General features: G+C 43.7%; 1 protein-coding gene across 2 annotated transcripts in view; it reads right to left on the bottom strand.

The window, feature by feature from the left end:
* Micu1 (mitochondrial calcium uptake 1) overlaps positions 1–21,967 on the bottom strand; it is a 153,096-nt gene that overhangs the window by 123,822 nt on the left and 7,307 nt on the right. For both annotated transcript variants that reach the window (XM_048451741.3, XM_085679665.2), the window contains exon 2: positions 3,530–3,691. In XM_048451741.3, coding sequence (XP_048307698.1) covers positions 3,530–3,690 — 161 coding nt within the window. In that variant the 5' untranslated portion in view covers position 3,691. The remainder of the gene's footprint in view (positions 1–3,529; positions 3,692–21,967) is intronic.

Here is a 21,967-nt window from a genome sequence, read left to right as displayed (position 1 = left end):
CAGCTAGTGAGCCCCTCAAGGAATGCCAGCCAGTTCTGCTTTTAGAGCAGGTACAAAGAGGGCAGGGAGAAGGAGAAAGGGAGAAACAGAGAAAGAGCAGAGCAGGGTACCTGCCTAGCATGCGGGTGGACTTGGGCTTGATGTCTGGAGCCATTCCCCAAACGAAAACCAACATATAGGGGATGCATACAAGGAAAAATAGCACATTGGACACCACTGATACCTACAGTTAATACGTGTCAATGAAAAATAAGAAAACAAAATGGAGACCTGTGTCTTATAGGCTGCTGTCAGAGACAAAATCAACCATAAAACCAAGTGAATGGGGAAGGGAGTGGAGGTGTGCGCCTATAATCAGAGCACCAAGGGGGAAGCTAAGGTTTGAGTCAGATGGTAGTCTGGGTTACAAGTTCTAAGCCAGCCTGGGCTCTACAGAGAGACTCTGTTTCAAAAATAAAACAAAACTCCCTTGATTATTTCTTAAAGCGCAGTGGATTAAGCCACAGACAAACCCAAAATAAACAAAAAGTATGGAAAAAAAGCACCAAATATTTTTAAGTGTTAACAATTGTCTTCCAAGTAACTAATTAGAATAAAGACGAAACAATAAGAAATATGAAATAATATGAGCTCAGTGAAGATAATATATTAAAAACGGGGGACACAGCTAAAGCACTGCATGGAAGATGATATTAAATTTCTGTACTGGTAAAAAATAGAAGTACCAAGGTAATCATATAAAACTCAGAGTAAGTACGAGAAAAAGAACAAAAGTCATGATTATCAAGAGGGAGATGATAAAGAACATGAATGATTGTGAAAGCAGGCTCACCACATCACGATGAAAGACAGACGAAAGAACAGGTTTAAACACCATATGCTCTCTGTAGGATTAAAACCTTCGTTTGGGATTAGAGAGATGGCTCCGTGGTTAGGAGCAGGGGCTGTTCTTGCAGAGGCCCCAGATTAAGTTCCCAGCACCCACGTGGTAGTGCACACGTACACGCAAGCAAACACTCATATGCACATAATAAAAACAAACAGGCAAATAAATAAATCTAAAAAGCAAAGGCACAGGCTACTGAAAGCAAACATGCAGTTAAGGAAACGAGGGCACCGTGTCCTGGCAGCTGACGCAACAACTGAGGACTGAAAGGCTGAGCTTCTTCCGGGGCTGCTGGAACAACTGAGCGCGGGCTGGGAGAGGAACCCAGCACTTGCCTAGCATGCACGAAGCCCTGGGTTCGAGTCCTAGCACCACAATAAAATGAAACAAATCTCCTGCCTCACCCCAATTACAAAAATTAACCTATGAGCCGCCCTAAAGCTAAAACTCTAAAGCTCAGAACACAGAGAACATATAGTCGGGGACGAACAAAAATTTCCTTAAAAAGAAACAAACCCCGTTAATCTATAAGATGATACCAGCAAACTGGGCTTTTTCAAAATGAAGTTTGTGTTCTTTGAGAGACACTATGAAAAAGGTGCAGAAGTGCACCACTTGGTGACAATATTTACAGTAAGTACATGTCTGCCCAAGTCTTGTGGACAGAAAAAACTTTTAGCACTCACAAAAGAAAAAAAAAGGCAGTTTGGGTTTGGAGAGATGGCTGGGGGTTAAGAGTATGCACTGATCTCAGGAAAACCTGAATTCAGGTCCCAGCACTCATGTCCAGGGCTCAGAAGCACCTGTAGCCCTGGCTTCAGGGGCTCCAATGCCCTCTTTTGGCCTCTCAGGTACCCTCACACATGTGCATATACCCACACACAGATATACACATGGTACACTTAAATAGAAACCTTTTCAAAGTGATTTAATTTTTACTGATAATTTGAATAGACAATCCACAAAGGAGGCCAAAGAAATGACAACAATTCTGGGAAGAAGCTTGGCAATGTCAGTGGCTGGGGAAGCAGAAGGCAAAGCACGATGAAGCGCCTGGCTGGAAACGTTCTGTCTAGGACAGTACAAAATAAGTGGGAACAGGATCACCGCTCGGCAAGGCCACAGCGGTGCATTGCCAAGAGCCCAGTGGGAAATGCTTTGTGTTTTATTTTGTTTCAAATATATATTTTTAACTTTATTACTATTATTTAAGTGTGTGGGGTTGCACACCTCAGTGATTGTGTGGAGGTCAGGGGTCAATTCTTGGGAATCAGTTCTCTCCTCCCAGGGATCAAACTCAGGTTCACCTTGTTTGGTGACAGAAGCCCTCAACCCCTGAGCCACCCTGGCTGGGCAGCTTTGAATCAAGTTTCTATTTTCCAAGCAAATAAATTTCTAGGTGTTTACAGCCAAAGGAAACGAACAAGGTGGTTTTGTCAGTGAGAACAGACAATTAGAAAGAAGCACCCAGAAGTGGAAACACGGCTTCATATGACAGCCATGGGAAAGAGCACTACTGGATTGCACAGGGCTCCAACCCCTGATGCACAAGGATGTACTTCAGAAGCTGTGCTCTGTGAGAGAAGACATTCAGACGGGCACTGGGCTCACTTTGCCACTCTTTGCTTTAAAGACAGGCTGTCCTCAAATGTTCAGTGCTCCGGTCTCCGTATCCCCAGGGCTGTGCCTCGAGGCTCTGCCACCACACAGCCTCCAAGAAATACCCTCTTTATGGTTTCCCCCTTAGGTTAGATTTCAGAAATACAAAGCGGCAGTGATAGAAATCAGCTCAGGAGTTGCTTGGAATTGTGGGTAACGTGAGGCTGCCGTGGAAGAAGCCTGGGAGGACATTCTAAGTTGGTAGAAAAGCTCTATTTCTTGGTTTGGGGGTGGTGACACAGCGGTATACATTTGTTAATAACCACGGAACTATATGTTTAAAATGGGTAGACTTTGTTACATATTTATTCAATAGAATTAATTTAAAAAATGGACTGTTTTTTGAAAGCCAAGCATAATGATGGCAACTTGAAGACAAGGTGAATGAAGAAGATAAACACAAAGTATGGCAGAGTCAGAAACGAGAGGCCTGAGGTTCACCACATTTTCTTTTCCCTCCAGGGAAGGAAGGTTTAGCAACTCATAAGAAAATGATCAGGTGACATAAGAGTACCAAGGATTATTAGTTGCATGTGGCCATCAAATTTTGAAGTTTCAGGAGACATCCATTTTCTAAAGCCATCTCTACACCACAATACACATATTCAGCAGGCAGACAGGCAGAGCTTGAAGCACTGTTCTCTTTCCTTCCTTCCTTCTTTCCTTCCTTCCTTCCTTCCTTCCTTCCTTCCTTCCTTCCTTCCTTCCTTTTTTTCTTTCCTTTTTTTTTTCAAGACAAGGTTTTTCTGTAGCTTTGAAGCCTGTCCTGGAACTCACTCTGTAGACCAGGCTGGCCTCGACCTCACAGAGATCCACCTGCCTCTGCCTCCCGAGTGCTGGGATTAAAGGCGTGCGCCACCACCGCTGGACTTGAAGCACTGTTTTCTGCCTGCTGCTCTGGCAGGATAGCACAACTCTCTGAAAACCCCATTTCCTAGGTCAACAGCATCAACACCGAATGATCGAGCCGGAAACAACACTCACTTCTTCCATAAGAGACCGGTACTGGCAGTCACTGCGGATGCGCCCAGGAAAGCCACTATCATCAGCCTTCGCTTGGTTTGTGTGGGCTGAGACGCGCCATGGTGCCATCGAGAGCCCACAGCTAGTTTCGCCAGTGCAGACAGGGCGTTAAGACGAAACATCCTGTGGACAAACGACAGAAATGTCACTTTAGGTGCTGTTGGCGGCAGTGACGATGACGATGATGACAACAGCTCCACAGCAAACCCTGGAGAAATACTTGCTTTGTCGGACACACCTCTAAGTGTTTCGCATGTATTAAACTCAGAAGAACTTATGAAAACAAAATTACTACTCTTTTAAAAAATTTTTTTTAAAAAGATTTATTTCTTTATTAAGTATACAGCTGCCAGAGAGAGCTATGGAGAGAATAGCTCAGGGCAGCAGAGTCTGTTGGTAAGGTGCCCTTCACGGATCAGGTGGAGGTACTGAATGAACCGCTAAGGTGTCCCTGCCTCAGAAGCAGCAAGCGAAGGGCATGGAGAATGAGAAGAGGCAGCCAGCCCTTCCTCCTGCAGCGCCTCTCTCCCGACAAGGTACAGTAACCGAAGGGACAAAGTTCCAGGAGCAAGACAGACGATGCAAACAGATCTGGAGCTGAAAAGCGACAGGCAACTGAATCGCTCATCTCCCAGGTGTGTGACTCGCCAGCAAATCCACTCCAGAAAGCAGAGCTTAAAGCTAGACGGCACCAAGTTTCAGCTGGAAGGCACGGCTGTTTTCTGCGCTAATGCTGAGAGGTGCTGCCACTAAGGTAACTGAAGTTTGAACTGACTCTCCCATTCCCAGCCCTCAGAAAGTTTCCTCCCTGCCAGATTCTTCTCATCCATATATATATAAAGTATATCTAGAGGAAAAGCAATCATTGAATGCAGTGGTTCTCAACCTTCCTACGGCTGCAGCCCTTTGACACAGACCCCCAACCATAAAATTATTTTCATTGCTACTCCATAACTGTAATTTTGCTATTATGAATCGTAATGTAAATCTGATAAACGAAATGGTCATTCGACCTTCAAAGGGATTGCAATCCACAGGTTGAGAAACACTTGCTTTAATGCTTTGTTTTATATCAGAGACACCTGAGACTTCACCAAGACGGTACCAAAAGTGAAGTCCCTCCCTTCCAAAGTTATCAGCAAAACAAGGGTTTTAAAGGTTTTAAAGGCTGAGAAAATTGCCCTGAAAGCCACAAAACAGTCGTGCATGCCACCCACCTTCCAGACAGCAGGGACACTGCAAGCAGCCCACACATTCTGTAAGAAGCACACCATCAGAGGAACAAGACCGGGCCTAGGTACCATCAAGTTCCCTTAAGTAAGGAACACAGAAGACAACACACGTGTGCTCGTGCTCCGTACAGATGTCAAGGTCACCTGACACAGCTGTGACAAAGCTCGTGGGACACTGCTGCGGCCAATGTCACCCTGAAGACTTCTGAGGGAGAGCAGGCCTGCATCCCACTGGCTCCTGACTATGCTTCGGATTGAGTCCGGCTGATTAATTCTAAGTATGCATTTTTCAAAGAATCATCTGTATTTGTTCAATTCTCAACAGACATTCACCCCCACATCTCCCATCCCATAGGCAAATTCCATTTTCCTGTTCTTTTAATGGGGGGGGGTGTATCTGACCATGATCCTCACTCTGACCAACAAAATGCAGACAAGCTCTGCAAAGGACTTTTAGGACACGTTGCTTCCTCTGCTTCACCCAGAGATCATTCTGGAAGCAAACATAGCTTCCTCCCACCCCCGGGGTTCCACAAGAAAGAGATCTCAGCCTGAAGAAACCATGTCAGGCCCAGCTGAACCAGCTGAGCCCAGCAGACATTCAGAATGCAGGTCTGAGTGTGAAAGCCACAAAAACTGAGGCTCCTTGTTGTCACAGCAAGAGCTAATTCAGCATCCAAGAGAATCGCGGGGCTTTTCCACTCAGAATGAACCCATTCAATTCACGCTGCACGCCCAGCCATGTGTGCAATCTAACAAATTGCCAATATTTTACATTCTAAGGAAGCAAGACACACTTGAAACATCCTTTAAAATTTTGATTACACATTTATTTATGTATTTATGTACGTGTGTGTGTGTGTGTGTGTGTGTGTGTGTGTGCGCGCGCACACATATATACATAAACGCCATGGCATATGTACGGAGGTCAGAGGACAATTGGCAGAAATCAGTTCTCCCCCCCCTTTCCATGTGTTGCCCCAGAAATTGAACTCAGGTTGTCAGGGTGGCAAGGGCCTTTACCTGCTAAGCCAGCATTTCGAAACACATTGAAAATGACATTTCTACAATGATATCTAAGAAGAACAAACATTATAAATGGGAGTGAGGGTGAAGCTCCACGGCACTTTATAAATACAAAGATCTCATTAATTCCCAGAGCCCATATAAAAAAAAAATTAAATTCCTAGCATAGGGGTGCAACGCCTTTAATCCATGCACTCTGGAGGCAGAGGTCAGCCTGGTTCGCATAGTGAGTTCCAGGCTAGCCAGGGCTACCAGTGAAACCCTGTCTCAAAACAACACTAAAGACCAGCAGAACAGAAACAAACCAGGAGCTGTCCAAGCCCCTAGGATCCTAAGGAGACCAGAACAGGTGGACCACTGACCAGTTTTGGCAAACCCCGGGCCAGGGAGCCTGTCTCAATAAAACAACAACAAGACCACCACCAAACCCACAGCCAAAAAGCAGATAGTGCTTAAAGAGAATGACCAGGGTTGAGGTTATTCTCCGGCCTCCATATGCACAAACACCAGCACACTAGCAAAGAAATCATAAATGACAGAGGCTGGGGAAGTCAGCTTTTATTTTATCTCCTTTTCAGCCTCAGATTGGTGCAAAATTCTGATGATAGGGCAATGATATTTTCCCTCTCTAAACAATAATGGTCTTGCATTCTATTTCTCCAGGTAGATTTAAAGGGAGACAGATCCCCTTAACCTTTCTGTGGGGTACTCAACTATCCATCCATACTCCCACCCCACCCTGCAAGTCATGTTTCCCAAAGCACAGAGCACTGCTTCAGAGTTTAAATGACCCTGTGAAGGGTTGCTAGGGAAAGGACTCAAGCCTTTGGCTCTGGAAGGCTTTGTCCTTCTCCCCAGTTTCCTTTGCCTTGCTGTTCACCAGTGTCTGTTCCCTTGTTTGCCCACTTGCTCCTCCTGGGGCTGACTACCAAGGATTGGAGTCTGGTGGTCAGGGGTCACCTAATTGATATGCCCAATTAAAATTACACAACTCATCCTAACATGGGGGTTTCTTATTTTATCTTTGCAAACCGCCATTTGCCTATTTCTCCCCTCTACTCAGAGATAGTCCTTTGTCCCTCAGAATAAATACCCCCGATCCCCTTCCCCTTCTCCCTCACCCCTAGCTCCTTTACCACGACATCCTAGCCCATCCTAGCACAGATCTCCCTTTCTTCTCTTAAAAATGACACCTGCAAGGCCATTTGCTGCTGTTTTCTGCCTGAGTCAGAAAGCAGCCACTTTAACTTTTCTTCCCCGCTTAATAAAGGACGTCTGTGAAAACAGGTGTTTGGGTGTAGTTTGGGTCTAATCCAGAGTCAGGGGAGCCCCTGCTGTGTGGGGTCTCCCCCTTCACCCTGCACTTAATGTGCATGTATCTAGGGCAATATATTTACTCAAACATCTGCTTCCCCTTTTGGTTCTGAATTTCTTTCAAATGTTCTTTCCCTCTGTAGACACATAGCCAGACACAGGGCTTACACTAGTTAACTATTTTATTTTCACATGAAGACATCTGCATAGTATAAATTATACAGGTCCTCATTCCTAATATTTATGTATATTAACAACCTTTATTTTACTAAAATTACTGTATCCAGTTAGACTCACTCACTGGTCTATTACTGACTTTTCCCTGGGACTGAGATAAATCTTGCCCCTGCCACTGTTCCCAGTCCAGGTGCAATCTCAAAACTGGAGCTTAACCTTGCTGTTCTTCTGCACAAAGTGGGAGACACTTACTCTCTGTGACTTAAGCTTCACTCTGGAGTCCAGAAGCCACCTCCCATTACTGCACGCATGCTAACAAAATAAAACATGGAGAGGCTGTCCCGTCTATTTTCTTCCTAGCTAAGAACTTCTGAATAATTTTTTCTGATTCATTTTTAAATTAACATTTCCCAAATAACTTAGGCGTAGATAGAAATAGCACTGCTTTCGGTGCAACAAAAATGAGCACAAACAACGCAGAGGGACTGTGGTCATCACTGACAACCAGAAGCAAAGGACCCTGGGGGATTTTCAATGTGGCAGACAAGGAATACAACCAACACACAAGCTGGAACCAAGTGGGAGAACTCGTCTGATAAGACTGAGAAAATAACTAGGAAAACCCCATTCAGTTGAAAAGAACCTTGCGGGCCAAACTGAGAATTTTTATCACACACACACACACACACACACACACACACACACACACACACACGGAAGACCCTGAGTTCTTAAACAGGAAAAAGTCATGGCAAAAATGATATTTCAGGGCTAGGGAGGCAGACCAGTTGTTAAAAGCAGTCGCTGCTCTTCCAGGACAGGAGTTTGGTTTCCAGCACCTACATGGGGCAGCTCCAGGGGATCCAACCGTCTTGTGGCCACTGTGGGCTGACACACACAGCGAATATCAATGTATTCTCTAGCTCTGCAGGGAACAAACTGACAAGAATTAAAGGCAGAGAGCCAGTCCGGAAGCTCCAGTGGTCTTGAGGTTTGTTTAAAACAGTTAAGGTTCACATGCTATGTCTATGCCTCATCTTACTACTGGGTTACACGAAGCAATGAATGTTAATATCATCTCTAGTGGGGTTTCCATAGATGCCAAGCAGTGAAACCCCACTAAGAAAATCCCCTTTGTAATTAGTCTTAGCTCTCTGATGGAGGGATATGGGATACGTAACTAACGTGCTGAGTTCTGAGGGGAAGCAGACTTATAGAGATCAGTTTCCCCATGGGTCTGGAAAGCTCAGCGGGCCAGCAGAGGCATTCAGGCAGCCATGAAGACAGACATGCTGATTTACTGACTAGAGTTAAACCTAATTAAAGCAGGAGCATTTTCTTAGTACCCATCTCCCTCCAAACTCTCCACTATCACTAAAGATGTCACACTTCTGAGAGAATATCTTTGATGTAAAATGAACATTTCTGACTAAAAATTGTTCAGGAAGGCAACTGAAAAGCAAATTTGTAACCAGATAAAGCATCGTCTCTCCAACAAGAAATTGCTAGAACAAGATTGCTGGAAACCAGCACCAGTGTGTCACTGGGATGCTCCAGAACCAGGAGCATCCAGGCTGTGGGGACTGTGAAGCTTAACACACTCTGCTTCTGGGAAACGCTAAACGGTCACAGCACAGGACATTGGTTGGCGCAATCCTCTCTCCTCTTGGTTTACAGGTGAAGGACCCGGGTAAGACAAGGCCTATTTAGAACTATCTACAATAGATGTTAGAATTTGTTTTTACTCCCAAATAAATACTCCAAGTAGGAAAGTGCTTTGTAATAACTGTTCTCAGCAGCAGAAGAGCCACATCCTAAATGGAAATCGGTGGGTGCAGGTATAGCTCTGAGAGAGGGTGCTTGCCTAACATGCAAGAGGTTCTAAATTCAGTCCTCAGCACCTTGGTAAATATGCACATTCATAAGTAAACAAATAAAATTCCAGAAAGGCAAACAATGATGCAATATATGTAAATATTAAAAATGATAATCATAAGCCATTAGTGAGCATCATCTTGAAAACCAACAGACAGCTGGGCTAGAGACAAGGCAGTCAGGAAGGTAGAGACGTCTCTAGAAACTGGGAAAAGAAACTTAGTCTCATATTCACTAGGAGAATGCAAACTTAAGCTATAATGAGAGAGATGGATGGTATAGCTAGCTCTGTGGTAAAGGGCTAGCCCTCAGCACCTCAGTAAATGTGCACACAAAGAAGTCAGATGTCCAGCTACAGAAAGACAGTTACATAAAAAGTAGGCACAAGCCTGGTGCTGGTGGCACAGGTCTTTAATACCAGCACTCGGGAAGCAGAGGCATGCAGATCCACAGAGTGAGTTTCAGGACAGCCAGGGCTACACAGAGAAAACCCTGTTACAAAACAAAGCAAAAAGTAGATACAGTCTATGGAGCGCAATTGATAACATCCATGAAAACTGCAGACAACTCATTAATTCTCCTGATAATATACTCTGTGATGCACTTAAATGCCTGTGAATCTCTGCACATAGACTCTGTATCATGGCTTATAATGAAAGACTAAGAACTTAAGCATGGCCACATAGGACTAATTAAACTATAACATATCCACACAGGCAATATCATGCAGCAATGACTGGAAAATAAAGAAATTTTTTATGTATAAATAGAAGAGGAAGTTCCAATAGGTTATCTAAAAGAGCAAGGGCATTCTCAGACACATAGCAAGTTCCAGGCTAGCCTGAGCTACAAAACCAAAGCATAGCTTGAAGATGGAATGAATGGCTATGTTTTAGAAAGTAAAAGGAGGAGGAACACCCATTGCAGAGCTGTTTTCACGTTCCTCAACTCCTTCTCCACGTCAGGATTCTGCAGTGAGGGGCTGGAGAGATAGATGGCTCAGTGGTGAAGAGCTTGCTGCACAGTCATGAGGACTGGGGGTTTAGGTCCCAGCACCCTGGAATCAAGCAGAACATCTCACATGTCTGTAACGCCAGCTCTGGCTGGGGGTTGGGGAATACAGGAAGATCACTGAGGCTCACTGGGTTCCAGCCTCAGCCTGAGAAAATGGGAGCTGAAGGTTCTGGGAGAGGCTGCCTCAATGGAGAAGGTGGAGAGTGACAGATGGGACACTAGATGCTTCTTCTAGCCTCCATGTGTGCACGTATACACACACACACACATACACACAAACGCACGTGCACATGCACATGCACACACGCATGCAAGAAAACAAAACAAAGCAAAACGCTGTGATAAGAAAGCATAACCTATAACCTATCAGGCAAAAAAAAAAAAAAAAGAAAGAAAAAAAAAGGAAGGAAGGAAGGAAGGAAAGAAAAAAGAAAGCATAGCCTGAGAAAAACAGCCGTGAATAATGAAGAGGGTGACAGAGAGACGGCTCGGAGGGCAGAGGCCTACAATGTGAGCCTGACAGAACCCACAAAAAGAGGTCAGATGCAGTGGCATGCATTGCTTGCAACCCCAGCACTACTGCAGGCAGAAGAATCCTTGGTTTCAGCAGAGGATCACATTTAACCTTAAAGTCTAAGTTACCACTTTGAAATATACACATTTTTCCCATGGATAAGTCCCTGTATATATGACATATACATGTTAATAAGTTTCCATTTGATTTTTTTCCTTCATTGGTCTATTTTTCATTCCAATGAACACAATATAAGAACTCTGAGAAGGTAAAGGAATAATAGTTTTCTTCCCTATATTTTTAAAAAGTAGTCAACTGAAAACATTAAGTGGCATGTATAGTTCATTATGCTTATATTAGCATTAAGCACCCACGTCCACCTAGCAAACTCTGGATTCAGGTACACAAGTCTACCAAGAGAGCTGAAATGCCCTGACAAAAAGCCTGTCGTTGCTGAGATTGCATTTCAGTACGCTGCTCAGGCTGGTCTCAGACTCCTGGACTCAGGCAATGCTCCCAGCTCAGACTTTCTGAGGAGCTGAAGCTAGAGTCACTATCGTACCAGGCTAGCAGAGCATCTCAAAGGCACATCTGAGTTATAGGAAGGCAGCCTCCAGGAAATGGTACCAAAGGTCAACAGGAAAGGAATGAGTTACAGACGAGGGAGAAATAGCCCCTTTCCCAGACCTTTTCCCTTTTATTGGCTCTGTAAAAATATCACTACACAGACATATTCTGTTACCTTTCTACATTTAAAAAATGCCTTCCCTGGTCTGGCAAGATGGCACAGCCCATAAAGTGTCTGCTCTGCAAACCTGATGACCATGACCTAAGTCTAGTCCCCAGATTGTAGAATGGACAGAGAACCAACTCCCAGAGTGGTCATCTGACTTCCATGGGCATGATGTACCATTGCCCTGCACACATAGCTAGTAAATCCAATAAGAAGATTTAAATCTTTACCCGATCCCGTGTCCTCCCGCAGCTACTGCCCCACTTGTCCCCTTCTGCTGGCCTTGGGTGTATTCAACAGCTTCACGGCACTTGTTTCTCCTTAGAACCCACCCTCTACTGACACACACCAATGAGGCTTCAGCCTTGCTGCTCTACCCAGGCCATTCGTAAGATCATCACAGTGAGTTTAACACTCTTACAGCTATCGGGGTAATCTTCATATTGCCAAACCCTAGCTCATTTCTGCCCTGAAACTGCTTGACTTTTCAGTAGCACCTGAAAAGATAATTACTCCTTCACCCTCAAAATACAGTCACGCACCACTCCGGGTCATGGTCTGGCTGCATATATGAATGGTTCCATAGATCACATCGCCTAAAACTGAGCGTGGTGGCAAACACTTTTAATCCCAGCACCTGGGAGCCAGGGGCAAGCAGATCTCTGAGTTCAAGGTCATCTTGGTCTACAAGTGAGTTCCAGACCAGTCAGGGCTACTTAGTAAGTCTCTCCCTCACTCTCTCCAAGTGTGTGTGTGTGTGTGTGTTTATCCTAATGATGCCTTAGATTACAGAAATACAATTCTATAGCGTTCACACATCAGCAGTCGTCTAAAGACCCATTTTTCAAAATGTATCCTCACGGATAAGCGATGAAGGACTGTACTTGCTACAACATCAGATTCTCTTAATTTTACTTGAAATGTTGTGGGAATCTTTCTAGAATAGTACTCGGATACCAGTGAGAGTGGAAGAGAAGAGCTGTCACTGGTGGACAGCGATGTCAGTGAGATGTCGCCAGTGGACCAAAGCCAGACCAGCTCCTGAAAGACTTAGCTCAGGTCCAGTTGCATTCATCCGCAGTGGGGTGAGAAGGCAAGCAACAGCTTACAGACGCCTACATGGCAGTCAGCTTTGTTTTTTAAAGGCATGTTATAGGTGACAAGTGTAAGCTTCTGTGGTCAGGTTAAGGGCATTGTTAAGGTTGTTAAGGGCTGTCTCTCCAGGTTGTCTCTCCAGGGAGCCAGTGAAGGCATGCTTGGCAATAGCTAGCATAAGCGGTGCTTTAAGTAAAGCTAACAATCGGCCTTTCTACCTAATTTTAGCATTACATGAGGTTTTCTTTCCCAGTAGTTAATACCCACTGTGCTGACTAGTTTTATGTTAACCCAACACAAGCTGGAGTCATCAGAGAGGAGGGAGCCTCAACTGAGGAAATGCCTCTATTAAGATCCAGCTGTTGCTGGGCAGTGGTGGTGCATGTCTTTAATCCTAGCACTCGGGAGGCAGAGGCAGGTGAATCCCTGTGAGTTCAAAGCCATCCTGGTCTAAAATAGTTCCAGGACAGGCTCCAAAACTCCACAGAGTAACCTTGTCTTGAAAAACTAAAAAAAAAAAAAAAAAAAAAAAAAAAAAAAAAATCCAGCTGTAAGGCATTTTCTTAATTAGTGACTGATGGGAGGGTCCACCCCATTGTGGGTGCCGTCTCTACTGGGTTGGTGGTCCAGGGTTCTATAAGAAAGCAGGCTCAGCAAGCCATGAGGAGCAAACCAGTAAAGTCAAACACCCCTCCATGGCCTCTGCGTCAGCTCCTGCCTCCAGGTTCCTGCTCTGTATGAGTTCTTGTCCTAACTGCCTTCGACGATGAACAGTGATATGGAAGTGTGAGCCAAGTAAACCTTTTTCTTCTTAACTTGCTTTTTGGTCATGGCATTTCATCGCAACAATAGAGACACTAAGACACCTACTTACTGAAACTCTCCAAGACTGTCCTAGGAACAACTTTCCTTTTCCACCCTCTCATCCTAGACAAATCTATCATCTACCCTCCTCAAATCCCACGGCTTTAAATGGCATTTATATGTAAATTCTTCTCAAAAGGTCATGTGTAGCCTACGCTTTCGATAAGGACACAGCTAGATTTAAGTTCCTACTCGACAGGCATCTCTAATCTAGTCTAAAACAGAAATCCTGATTTTATCAACTTACTTTGTTCATCTCTAAAAATCAAATATCTGGTCATGCAAGCCCAGAAGCAAGAGTGAGCTATCTTTAGTTTCTTTCTTCTTAAATTATCATAGAGAATCCATCAGGAAATGCTTTGGACCCTCTTTCTAAAAAAACATGTAAATCCATAAAATGTATCCCCATGTCAAATATTAGACTGACAAGTCTTAAAAGGTAAAGCAAGGTTTGCAGCCTGACTCTAACTAGGTCAGCTGCTTGCTGAAGGTGCACACACACACACACGCACACGCGCGCACACACACACACAAAATGAACATTTTTGCTACTATTCAAGTGACAATCGTAATGCCTATAATGTCAAAGCATGGTATTTTAGAGTCATCTGTTCATGGACATGCTTTAAAAGCAAAACAAAACACACAAACTACTAAAAGTTCTTCAGAAGGAAGAATCACGGAAGAGGAAAACTGGCAAATTCGGGAATAAAAGAACAACAGAAGCAGATTTTCATCATGTCTGACTGCATCGAGGGCCCCAGGTATGATACTTGCAGGAAATATCATGCTGAGAAAGAAACTGGCCCATCCCAAGAGCCCTGGCTCATCTCCCAGGAGAAGGACTACCCAGTCCTGGAAACTGGGGCACACAGGTAAATCTGCCCATGTGTATATCCTGGCTTTTGCATTATCTTTTCTATAAGTTGTAGTTCTGCTGTGGGCAAGAGGACAGATTGAGAATTTCTCTCTAGCTTTGATCAGAACTGTAAGTAAATTCACATTTCCATGTATGTACACACTATGTTGTTTTCTTTTAATGTGGGTGAGTGTGTAGACCAAAGCCAGGCCCTATGGCTGGAAACTCCAGTAACACGTCGGATTGTTGTAATCCTTATCTTTATCACCTCCACCCTTCATGAGTTCTTGGCTGGGACAGAGGAAAACATAAAAGTACATATACCCTGTACACAAAGGAGATAATTCAGGGACGAACAGGTTCCCATCACAGATCTCAAACGTTTGTTTCAGATTGCAGACAAAAATCCCATTCCTCTCTGGAACCAAGTTGTCCTTTAGGGAGAGGACCAGAGCTAAAGATACAGCCTAGCAGTCAAGACACATGCAGCATAAACAAGATCCCATGCTTGGAACCTAGACGCCCAACTGTAGAAGAATGGATGAAGGAAAGGGGGTCGACAAATACAATGGCATTTTCTCAGCCATAAAAAAGAACAAAGATAAATTATTTGCAGGACAATGGACACAACTGGAGATGACTACATTAAGTGAATTAGGCCAGTCTCAAAAAGACAAATATCGCATGTTTTCTGTAATTTCTAAGTCTTATGTCTTACATAGATGCAAAAATTATATTTGTACGTATGATATAAAAGCAAAAGCACTCCCCATGGCCCCTTATGAGACAGGGCCTCATTATGTAGCCCTGCCTGGCCTGGAACTCTCTATGAAGATAGAGCAGGCTGACCTCAAACCCACAGAGATCTGCCTGTCAGTCTCATGAGTGCTTGTCCTGGTATTGAAGGCATGTGCTACCATAACTGGCTCCAACAGACCCCCTTTGATATTGCAAAATGACATCCACAAAAAGTTTATGCTTAAAACCAGTGCAAATTACAAAAGCAAGTCACAAAAAAATCCTATCATGTTTGCCAAACATACAATATATACTTGTACAAAAACCTATAATAGTTTGAGTTCAAACTCCACTACCAAACAAAGCGTTGAGAGAAATATGAATGTAGATTTAAGTGGGTGCTTTCTCCTTTGGTAAATCTCTAGTGATTTACTCAGGCTTCCCTTCATAGGGACATACCTACTAAATGGAGTTCCTTTATAAATATAAATATCTTATAAAATTCCATTTTCAGACCTTCTTTTGTACCTGTAGTTTCTCAAAATAGCCAGTTTGAAATAGTCCTTGTGCCCAAAGGGCACATTGGACATGACATATCTTGGCCCCTACAGTCCTATTTTGAAGAGCTATGTGCTGAATCCCATCCTTTTCCACATAGAGTGCTTGTGGTCTAGTGTGCACTAGTCTAGTGCTGGGAGGGTGGGGCTGAGCCTTGTTGACCTGGTGCAGCCCCAGCTTTCAAAAGGAACAGCGTTTCTCGGTCTCCAGCTTTTCCTTTGGTCATTTTCCGTTATGGTGTACAACATGATGTTATGCATGCTTACGCAGTGTGCAGTGATACCCCAATCTTGCTGGTGAGGACCTGGGCTGAGGTCACTGAGAAGAGCCCATAGGTATAAACTCTCCTGGTATTTACGGTTCCTAAAGATTCTGTGCTCTACTGCTACTTAAATTGATTTTCACCATTTATGAAAGTTTAACCTAAATTTTAGGTTACTTATCCTAGAAAATCATGTTCGCAGGGAAAGCTTAGAAAGGAACGTTGACAGCAGCTCCATTCATACATACACATAAAAAAGTGTTCAGAAGCATTGGTCACTAGTGAAATGTTAAAAACACAGTGAGACACCTTAGTCCACAATTTGAATACCTAAGAGAAAAAAGCAACTAAGAGTGCAGAGAGGATGCAAAGCCAAGACAGCTCCTGTTCATTCATTCCTCCTGGGATGCCAAATGGTACGGCCACTCTGGAAGACGTGTGATGTTAAATGGGCTCTTCCCACGAGAACCAGCAATCCAGATGAAGGTATCTACCCTTGAGAAATAAAACCCTATGTTAAGAAGCAGCAGCCATACATGAATGTCTACAGAAGCTCTCTTTGTAAGTTGCCCCAAACTGAAACTTCAAATGTCTTTCAACAGCTGCATGGATAAACTGTGGTACAGCTAAAGAATCGAACACAGCTACGACTGAGAATAGACTCGTCAGGGCTGGAGAGATAGATGGCTCTACTTAAGTGCTTGTGTTGCTCTTCCGGAGGCCCTGAGTTCAATTTCCAGCACCCACTTGACAGCTCACAACCATCTGCAACTCCAGTTTCAGAGCATCCAATGTCTTCTTCCAGACTCCATGGACACTGGGCAAGCATTTAGTGCCCAGACATAATGATGTGGGATGCCCTTCTGTGTGCTGTGAATGTGTTGACGTGCATGCAGGTAAAAACACCCATACATATAAATCGACAACAATTTAAAAACTTGCAAAAAAGAATGGATACACATGCAACAATTGTGCGTGCAACCTAAACGGTGCATGCTGAACAGCCACGCGGACACAAAGGGAACTAGGGAGACAGAGAGCACACCAATGGATGCCAGGGATGAGAAGCCCTGACTAGACAAAGACAACAGGGGAGAGCTGCTTGCGAAGTCTTTTCTGTCCTATGGCAGTGGTAAAATGAATCTGTACTATTAAAAAATCATGTATCAAATTTCGTAGAATTGTATAAGAGAAAAAAGACCATTTTGCTGTATAATAACTTTGAAGGCTTTTAAAAGCCACACCGTATTCTGTATGATCTCACTGATATTACATTCTAGAAAAGGTAACAACAAACAGATCAATGAATGTCAAGGGTCAGAGGGCGAGGGAATAGGATGACCTCAAAGTGTCACAAGGGACTCTCAGGAGGTAAGGGAGCAGTTCAGTTCTTGATTATTGTGGTGATTACATGGCTGCCATTGTCAATACCTAAGTGTATACAAAGGTAGAGACAATCTCAACAAGGAATTATACTTCTGGAGTGAAGGACATAGTCTTTTAAAAATTTACAAAGGTTTGTTTTTAATTTATATGTATGTATGCTTGCCTGCATGCACATGTGTGCACCGTGTGTGTCTGATGCCACTGGAGGCCAGAAGAGAGCTCTGGGTCCCCTGGAACTGAGTTACAGGTAGTTGTGAGCCAACATGTGGGTATTGGAGACCCAACCCAAGTACTCTGGAAGAACAGCGAGTGCTCTTAACCCTCTTCTCAGCCTCAAAGGGATATGAGTTTTTTGAGTTCAAACCTGGATGACGGTTGCACACGAGGTATATTTTTACAATGAAAGCGCTTATGGCGAGGCGGAAGATGAGTCTGAGGACAGCCTGGACTACAGGATGAGATTCTTTCCCTTAAAGAGAACAATTAGGAAGTTTTACCCCGCCTACATTTGATCCTCTGAAGTCAAAATATCTTTCTGTTCCTGCCTCCCAAGTAGTTGGACTACAGGCGAAAACCACCAGGCCTGGCTAAAGGATTGCTGTATGATGTCTGTGTATGTGAAGCAAACTATCTCTCTTTCATCCTAAGTTCACGATTAATGCCTCTACAAGAAAGAATAGCACACAAATGTATTAAATATGAAAAATATTATAACTGCTAATTGCATGTATGATGTGTATGTGGGTAAGCATGTGTGGGAGTCAGAGGACAGCTTTGTGGACTCGGGTCTCTCCTCCCACCTTTACATGGCTTCCAAGAATTGAACTGAGGACATCGGGCTTGGTTGGCAAGTGCTTTTAACCACTGAGCCAGCTTGAGACATACACAACTTCATGTGCACAGGAGCCACTGAAAGGCAGTGAAAGCTTGAAGACAGAGATATGCCTGTCTGTTTCTTCTTAAGTCTGATGGAAGGTAGACAGTCATGTACACAAATGACTGCACTTGATACATACAAGACAAAAATGTTTTAGCCAGGCATGGTGGCGCATGCCTTTAATTCCAGCATTAGAGAGGCAGAGGCAGGTGGATCTGTTGAGTTTGAGGGTTACAAAATAACAGTTTCAAAACACACACATACTTGTACGCACTTTAATGACATCTAACCACAGAAAAGTTATTAGGTAGAGCTGATCATGATAAGACAATTAAATGGCTCACATAATAGCCATATCTTTGTTTCTGATTTATCAGCACATGTGTTCATTGTAGAATACAATTCTTTTTGAGAATAAAGCTTTACATGTCCATAGCATGGGGTGGGTGGCTAGAAGAGAAAATGTTTAGTGAAGGGAAAATACAGAATGCTGATCAGTGATGATGCACCCCACCAAACACAGTCAGAGCACCGTGTGAGCTTCTCCCGAGATTAAAGGCTCGGACTCTGTCTCTGGGATGGCACAAGAGGACAGAGTGAAGGCATCAGTACTGAGTAAGAAGGCCGCCTTGTGTTTGCTGAGGGCTCTGCCTCTCTGGTGCTCCTCTGAACATGTTCTCATCTGCCGTTTGTACTAGGCTCCATTTCCAAAAGGGGAAAGGCACACGTGCAGGAAATAAAGTACAATTCTGAGTCAGAATAAATGTGAGTCGATGGCGTGTCACTCACGGTCACATTCAGCAGCAAAGACTTATTTGTAGTGCAGGGCGATCTGTAAGGGTAATGTGTTTACAGTCACGCATGCATGTCAGGCACATACGTCTGTCAAACAAAGTTCTTTCTTGTAAAAAGAACCATTTCAGTGGCCTTCCCAAGTATTCTCAGAAGTAAACATCATTATACATACTCTCTTACAACAGCTTGCCTATATTTATGGTCTCTCTCTAAACCCAGGCCTGCCAGGTTGACAAATAATTTTAGGGATTTTACCTGATAGATTCCTACCCTTGCTCCCCCACCATCCTTTAACTCCAACCTCTAGTTTCCCTGGGTACTTTTTCTAAAAAAAAAAAAAAAAAAAAGAAAGAAAGAAAGAAAGAAAGAAAGAAAGAAAGAAAGAAAAAAAAGGTGGGATGGGGTGGGTCTTGCTGTGTTACCAAAACTGATCTTAAAATCTTGTGCTCCAGACGCACCACTTCTGCCTCCTATGTCCCTGGAGCCACAGCTCAGCCATGCTGCTCTCCTGGCCTCACCACACTCTTGACCAGGCACTTCTTAAAGTGATGTTCTAAACTTTGGGACTTAATTAAACTCAAATAAGACAATAAAAAACTGAGCACACAGAAAAGCATGAGCTGCTGCTGTGGGCTTTGTTTCATCCTATTTTGCTTTGATAAGCAGAGGCCCATAAATATCTTACTCTACATAATTAATTAGTTCTAGATAAAAGACTTAACCATCTTGACCTCTTAATGGACAACAATTTTTCAGTAAGTCAGGACTATGTTTCATTTCTGATGGCGATTATGTGCTTACAGAGGAAAATATGGATAATAAATTACCACAAATGTCCAGGCTGAGGGCTACAGAGATGGCACAGAGGTAAGAGAGCTTCCTAAACAAGCGTGAAGACTGGAGTTCAAATCCTCATGGCTCACATACTAAGCTGGGCTGTACTAATGTGTATGTCTATCCCACCTCCCTGCAAACACAGAGATGCAGAGTAGAAACAAAGACAGGAGGAGAGCAAAGGCTTGCTGACTGCCAGCCTAGCTCCAGGTTCATTGGTATGCCCTCTCTCAAGGGAACTACACAATGAGTGATCCAGCAACTGATACCATCCTCTGGTCTCTACAATTGCACACACTACTCATAGGTGTACACACACACACACACACACACACACACACACACACACAAGAGCACAATGTGTAACATGAAGCAAATTATAAATAAACGTTTGTCAGGCATGGTATGCACACCTGCAATCCAGGGCTCAGAAGGCTAAGGCAAGAGGGTGGAGAGTATGAGATTAGCCTCAGCTACACAGTGAATTCCGGCCCCAATCTGGGTTACATATCAAGGCTCTGTCTCAAGCATGGAAGCAAACAAACAAAATAAAAAGAGGAAAAGCCTGCCGATAGTGATAATTAAAGGTCTGCATTTTACGTAAAGTAATTTTCAATGAAATATTTCATAAATATATAAACATAAATAAATATAATCTTTTAATGCAAATAATTTAACTAGAATGCAACGTAAGACTGGATTTTTAAAAAACATCTATTACCTATCTTTGCTACGAACAATGATTATTTGGTCTCCTTTCTGATTCCTGGCTCATGGCTCCCTAAAGCCGTTGGGTCCTCAGAGTGTTTCTTTCTATGACAAATATATAAACACAGAAGATGACTGCTATGGGAACAGGGATGCTCCGGGACAGCTTCAGGATGGGCGCTGGATGCCAGAAGGTTGGCACTTTCAGCCCTACTTCCTATCCCCAGGGAGGGGAAATGCACTGAGGATCACTGCCAGTTATTTAATCAGCCAAGCCTCTAAGAACCCCCCAAAGCCAGAACTGAACAGATTGGGCTGCTGAACACCCGAGAGGTTCTGAGAGGATGGCAAACAGTGAGACAGCGTGGGCGCACTGCACCTTGAGCAGCTTCTCCACCTTGCCTGTTCCCAAGTCGTAGCCTTTACATAAAAGAGTAAGGGCCAGCGAGATGGCTCAGTGGGTGTAGAGGTTCTTTGCCACCAAGCCTAAGGGTCTGAGTACAATCCCTGGCACCCACATAGTGGAAGGAGAGAACCAACTTCTGCAAGTTGTCTTCTTATCTCCACAATGTGTGTGTTCACTTGTGTACACACATGTGAGTATGCACGTGTGTGTATACATGTGAACACACACGTGTGAATGTGCACATGTGTGTGAACACACACACACACAGAGTAAAATAAAATAGTAAGTAGAACTTTCTCTAGAATTCTGGCAGTTCCTTCAGCAAATGACCAAATCCAAGGAAGAGGTATAGGGCAGTCACATCACACAAAAATTGTAGAGAATGTGGGAGCTTCCTGCTTGTGATGGGAGTGAAGGGCAGGGACCAGTCTGCATCTACTCCAGTTAGTGTCAGACTTGAATTAAATCATATGACACCTAGCCGGTGTTTGAGCTGGTCAGTATCGGGGAGGAAACCCACACTAGGTATCTCATGTGAACTGAGTCCTGTGAGACACAGAAGAGGGAGACAGTTCTTGCTGTAGCTTTATTTTTCCTTTATCTGCTGAATCTAGGAGATAAGACATTTTTGTTGTTGATTTTCTTCTGATGTAAATTCCACTTTAAACCCATGGAATCACTCCCATCTAAGAAACTGCATGTGAACAGTACACTATATCTACAGCTCCTTTAAACTTTTGCTCATTTATTTATTTTTACTTTATGTGGATGGGGTGTTTTGCCTGCATGCATGTCTGTGCAGCATGTGCATGCAGTGCCTACAGAGTCCCGATCCCCTGGAACTGGAGACACAGGCAGGTGTTAATTACCGTGTGGGTGCTGGGAATTGAACCAGGGTTCTTTGGAAGAGCACCGGTACTCTTAACCACTAAGCCATCTCTTTAGACGCTGGCATTACCTTCTAATCTCCAATTCCACTCCTAGGTACACACATAAAAGAACTAAAAGGAAGGATTCAAATAAGTACTTATGCAATAACCAAATTTTAAACAACCCAGGTATCTATTGATGGAACATGTGTGAACAGAATGGGACCTGTACTGCAATGGAACACTGTTCCACTGTTTAAAGG

Source organism: Myodes glareolus, chromosome 18 (genome assembly GCF_982192425.1).
Source record: "Myodes glareolus chromosome 18, mMyoGla1.1, whole genome shotgun sequence".
NCBI classification, from domain to species: Eukaryota; Metazoa; Chordata; class Mammalia; order Rodentia; family Cricetidae; genus Myodes; species Myodes glareolus.
Note: the sequence above shows the minus strand (reverse complement) of the source record. Positions and strands in the feature narration are given on the sequence as shown.